At 42.1% G+C, this 6,072-nt stretch overlaps 1 protein-coding gene across 1 annotated transcript; it reads left to right on the forward strand.

Moving 5' to 3' along the window:
• The first annotated feature begins 3,850 nt into the window (after positions 1–3,850).
• On the forward strand, positions 3,851–4,840 carry MAS1 (MAS1 proto-oncogene, G protein-coupled receptor). The gene has a single exon (XM_009325527.1). It carries the CDS (start codon positions 3,851–3,853, stop codon positions 4,838–4,840), a length of 990 nt encoding a protein of 329 aa, XP_009323802.1.
• Positions 4,841–6,072: the final 1,232 nt, after the last annotated feature.

Here is a 6,072-nt window from a genome sequence, read left to right on the forward strand (position 1 = left end):
GAGCTCCTCCGCCAGCTCCCTCAGCACTCTTGGGTGGATCCCATCTGAGATATAAGAACATGAAATTATGCAAAGGCTCAAAGCAAAATGATAAAAAGGTAACACTGCTAGCTTTGTACATACGGGATATTTGAAAGTATTAGTACATTCAACTTACATCCACTGCAAGGCTGCTCTGTCCCACCAGGTTAGTGTATGAGAAATTTTTTAGGATAGATTATCATTCATGTCACATCTTGCTTTAGATTGAAATTAACAGAGTATCTATACTGTCCATCATGTCTTTATTGTTGATACTAATTTCTAGTCCCAAGATCTGTTGGGGTTCCACGCCTTGTTATTGTAGTTCCCTTGTTCAATATCTGAATAGTTAAACTGATTCAGATATAGCCACTCCATCTCTTGGCAGCATCTGATACAAACACTCCAATGGTCAGCAGGCGCAGTGTCCCCCTGTGCTATTCAACCTTCCTGTTACTCCTGAAGTCACCAAGGATAAGCTGTGTTCGTGATCTCTTCACCTCAAGACAGGGTTTCACTCTGCTGCCCTGGCCATGTAGATGATGACTGATGGTGCCCCGGGGACCAGTCATGAAGGAGGTGCTGTGTGCATGTGAGAGAGGTGCCACAAACCACCCTCCCCGTGGAGGCACAGGGGCCAGGGCATCCCTGATTTTGGATTGCATTTGCGCAGCAGACTGAGTGGGTTACAAACCCAGGTACCTGGTCAATCTTGAAATGTTAACGTGTTCCTACAATGACCCTTCTCATTACTTATATGCATATCTCATTTTATGGGAAAGGAACAGGTTTTTTTCTTTTTCAGAGGTAGCTTGAAGTTTTTGGTCCTATAGCTGTTGAACGTAAGGTGGATTACAGCTTAAGCCAACAAAAGCAATTAGAAGCTGTTTTTATTTCCCTCTGTTTCTTCCCTAACTTTATTCTGACCCTCCCTTTGGGGTCATTTATTTCTCACATTAGTTAGTAGTTTCTCCCGTTTGGGGATTTGGTAGTTTTAGTGAAACATCTAAAGGAGAGGACCAAGCAAACTCTCTCCTTTTTTGGCTAAGAATGTTTGTTCTGCTAATATCTGAATATAAAAACAACCTAATACTTGGGGCAAAAGCAGGGGACATCCTCAGGGGACTTTTCAAAGAGTTTATCTGCTCCTAGGCCTGTTTGAACTTTTCAGGGGAGACTGTTTAAATCTCAAGATTTTTACTTCACATGGCTGGGTTTTTTTTGGTAGAATTATCTCAAGATACAGTTTTTACCAAGAGAAATGGATGTATGAGACTAACACAAGAATATGGCTATTTTCTTTGCTCTGTGGTTTCTTTCTTTCTGTCTATTTTCTTCGTTCTGTGAATTAGTTTTCTTCCCTCCCTCCATCCCTTCCTTCTTTTTCTTTCTTTTCTTTCTCCACATTTTTTGAAATAATGGTACATTTTCAACATCTCTGTTTTCTTTCCCTTTTTTCTCACCTTCTTTTTTTATCTTGCTCTCTTTCTTTCTTCTTTTTCATTGTCCCTTTCTGTCTTTCTTGCTTTCTTGTTTTCTCATATTAAAAAATATAAGACAAATTTACAAACCGACTTACAGTATTTTAGATGGCATTTGGTGGCACAGTTCTAAATTTGAGATTTTTCCTTCTTCAGATCTTATCATCCCTAAATAGATTTCCTACTCACTTCGTGTTTGTTTGTTTAAACTATGTCTCTTGGTATTGTAGCAGCCCAGGACAACTTTCCATATACTGCCATTCAGCTCCCACAAGAGTTAACTCCCAGGCTTTCAGCTAGATGACTTGTCAGTTACTGAGTGATGCCATTTGAAGCACAGCCTCAGATGATGTGCCTGGGGCCCTTTGCTCGGCATGCCTCAGACATCTGGAGCAATGGGAGAACTGCACACTTCTTTTTGAGGGAGTCATGGTCAGAGTCACTATTTGCTCCCCCTCCTTACCAAAGGCAAATGGTTGGAGAAGGTAACCTTCAGCTTCTTCAAGGAAGTTCTTCAACAGCTTCAGGGAAATCTGAACAGACCATGGATGTATCTGGAAGGAGAGGACTCTTCCCATTCTCATCTCTGAATGCTCTCACGTGGGAATGACCTCAGTAAGTCCAGAACTTTTTCCTCTTCGTTTTACTCTCCAGACAGAAATACCCCATTTATACAGAGATACGAATGAAGAACTTGCTTGAGTCTTTTCATACTGTTTTTTCCTTTCCTATTTGTTTCAACACTTGAAGTAGATAGCTTCTCCTCTGCATTTCTCCTGTGAAGCTTTACTACGCTTCCAGCAGAACACTGTTTGAGCACCTTCCCTCTGCAGTTTTTGCAGAACACTGCTTTTGGGAGGCTTGCCACTCATTCTGGTCACTGCATTTACTTGTTGCGATCACACTCATTTCTCTACCACATTTCCAGCTATGTTGTTTGTTCCCTCCAACTGAGTCTCAGAAGGTGGCATGGTAAACATCCAGGTGGGATCATCGTTAACATTTTTGTGCAGGTTTAAATGCCAGCAAGCCCTGAGGCTTCCTAGGTTGTTTACTGAATGCTCTTTTTTAGACTGTGATGTTGTGTCTTAAGAAGCCGTTTTGAACCCAGGAAACCCAGGGCTCATGAGAGAAAATTTATGAGTGGGGTAAATGGCTCTGTTTAAATAATAATTGCGAAAGTTAGCCCCAGTAAAACTTCTTTACTTTGCATTTGATGTTCTTAACTGCTTGAGGATAAGGGTAAATTCCCATTATGGCGTGTTAGTGAACAAGGCTGCTTACATGGATGAACCAAGTCAGCTGGGCAAGCTTATTGCCCACAGTTAGTCCCTGTTAACATCAGTAAATCAGCAAGGGTCCTGAATGTGACTCTGTATCATCACAGGGGCAGCCAGGAAGTTAACAGGGAAGGGGGCATGAAATATACATATGAAAATCAGCTGAAGCCAATGCTGCTAATTCTCCGTTATGAGATAAAAGAAGACATACAAAAGGAGAACTTTTTCCGTAACTCAGCAAAACAACCGCTATAACCATTATAACAATGACAGGGAACCTGAACAACTACTTCTCCTTGTGATGGGTTGGATTTGTAATGTTTGCAGGATATTGCAGTTGTGCTAAGTGTTCAGAGTGTGTAAACATGGTTAACTTATGTTATGCTATGATAAATGGCACTTAAAGCTGGTCAAAAATTACCGTCTCAAAACAGTGGCATTCTGCTTTCCCTCCACCTCTGTACTCGGAGGGAATACAATGCTGAGTAACTACATATTATTTTTACTTACTTAATTAAAGCCCTTCCTGGAACAGAGATGTTGGTATCAATTTTTTTAAAAACAAAAAACTTACGAGCCAAATTCACTTGAAATACATATGTTTAACTTAAAATTAATATCATTAGCTTCAACGGGAGCTGAATAGACCTCTCTGGGAACAATCTAGGGCTCTAACAAGAACCACCAATGCTATCTGTGACCACTGTATCACGAAACTTTGCGATGTGACGGAGAGTTGCTTGTCCAAGAGCTCTTTGAGGGTGTCTCTTTAGCTGTGGTTTAGCACTCATATGCTGAACCCCACAGAGAAGAAAGCTCAGGATTTCTGCTAGCACGATGGGCTTAGCAATCTTTAACGTTGCCAGGAGTAGTTCCAACTGGGTTTCACCTAGCATCAGTATATCAAAGCTGGTTTTCCTTTTGCTAAGGCTTTCAGATATGACCAGAAAATGAGGGTCCACAAAACAGAAGGAAAAAGGGGAGGGGAGGAGCACACAATGCTCACAGTATATTTTTATACATATTTACAGAAGGAAGAGCTGTGCTATCCAAACTTGAGCTTTCCCCATGGATGAGTCAAACATAACGTTTCATCCCAGCGAAGGCACAGAGAACATCTCAATGCACAGAAACATTTCTACACAGGAAAGGGTCTGGGAGATATTGACCCCACTTTGGGTAATTATGATCATCTCCTTCCTGGGTTTTTGTGAAAATGGAATTGTCCTCTGGTGCCTCTGCTTCCAGATCAAAAGAAACCCATTCACTGCGTACATCACACACCTGTCCATTGCCGACATCTCCTTACTGCTTTGTACATTTATTCTGTCAATTGAGTACATTGCTGGTTTTGGATTTGCCTATGGCTTTTACTATTATATAACCACCACACTATCCATTGTTTTCCTTCTTGGATACAATACTGGTCTCTATCTCCTGACAGCCATCAGTATTGAGAGGTGTCTGTCTATTGTTTACCCCATCTGGTACCGATGCCACCGGTCACAGCACCAATCAGCAATTGTGTGTGCGATTCTGTGGACTCTGTCTTTTCTGATGACAGTAGCTGAATACTTAACATGCAAAGATGATTCAACGAAGGAACAATTTGATGATGGCAACCATTGCCAAGCACTGCTCATCTTCACATGGATCCTGACTTTCATGATCTTCATTCCTCTAATGATTCTGTCCAGCCTGATCTTGGTTATCAGGATTCATCGTAACTCCCTGAGACCTCATTCGTCAAAGCTCTACATCATCATTGTGGCCACAGTCATTGTCTTCCTCATCTTTGCCATGCCTATGAGGCTGTTGTATCTTCTGAATTACCACCACTGGTCGTCTTTGCTCAGCCAGCAGAACCACGTCACCGTTGTTCTCTCCACCGTTAACAGTAGCATCAACCCCCTTGTTTACTTCTTCGTAGGAAGCAGCAAGAAGAAGAGGTTCAAAGAAAGCCTCAAAGTGGTTCTTAGTAGAGCACTTGCTGATGGGTTGCGGCCGAGAAGCCAGGAAGTTGGCATGAGTTTGGATATAGCTGAAACAATTTTCTAAAGCTCAGGGGGGAAAATCTAGGGGCAAATAATTGGACTTGGAAGGTTTAATAAACCACTGCAAAACTAAAAGTATTTTTCTTCCACAGAATGTAAAAGCAGTGGTGAAATGGTACTGTTATCTTTGGTGGTTGAGCAATGGAAAAATATGGACTAGAATAAAGATTACTTTTATTTGTATTTTCTTAATTATTCAAACACATGCTACATCCTGATGTGACTATGTCAGTCAAAGATACCACAGTGGAAAAGAGACAGGCCAACAGAGAATATAAAAAAAGGACACAGAAATATGTTATAAATAGTGTGACATTTATACAAGCACTGAACACCCATAAATGCTATTGAAGTCATCAGGGCCTGTGTGTATTTGCATTTTTAAAAGTCAAACCCACTAAACGCAGGATTCACGTTACATACTGGGATTTAGTTTCAACTGTTTCCAGCTTGTTTAAGTGCGCAAAAGAGCTGGTCCCCGGGGGGAACAGAGGAAGAAATCCACGTATGAGTAAGTCCCCATACATACCCACAAACATACAGTGTAGCTTTGGTCTAGCAAGACATTTAAGTATACACTAAACGGTCAAGTTCCTCTGTGGTTAAGGGGCTACTTCAGAGCCTCCTTTCAAAGTATATGTTGCGTAATTTCCAGTGACATCAACATTTCTCTGGGTCCTTGGATAATTCAGTACCTGACACACAGGAGTACCTGGCAACATCGGGATGTTGTCAACTCACAGAGGGCTTCTGCCCTAATTATGAAGGGTGGGGCTGGCTTATCCCCAAAATGTCAGTGTTCCTGTAGGTTTAGTCATTCAAGGAGTCTACGAGAAAGTCAGTCCCGACACTTGCTGTCCCAGCCACGTATTCAGTACTTAGCTGTTCTCTGGAGAATATATATTCCCCGTGTGGTCTCTCTGTTTTATAACAATAGGTTTTGGATGAACAGAAAAAAAGAAAGATGCCTCACACAATGCATGACTGGGGCTACACCCCAGCCACACCGTCCCAGCTGACTGCCTCCTTCTGTTGTACGCCAGGGTACCGGGGCTGATATTTTGTGGAGTTTAATTCCCAGGGCCACTTGCCCAACTATAGTCAAGCTGCAGAGCAGAGAGGAAGACAACAGCAAGGAGGGGACGGGGCTAGGTCAGGTTTATCAGACAGACACAGAATACGGGGGGTCTGGGCAGTCAGAAAGCTGTGTCACTTTCAAAGAGCCGTCTGGGAGAC

Source organism: Pygoscelis adeliae, unplaced genomic scaffold (genome assembly GCF_000699105.1).
Source record: "Pygoscelis adeliae isolate BGI_AS28 unplaced genomic scaffold, ASM69910v1 Scaffold300, whole genome shotgun sequence".
Taxonomy (NCBI): domain Eukaryota; kingdom Metazoa; phylum Chordata; class Aves; order Sphenisciformes; family Spheniscidae; genus Pygoscelis; species Pygoscelis adeliae.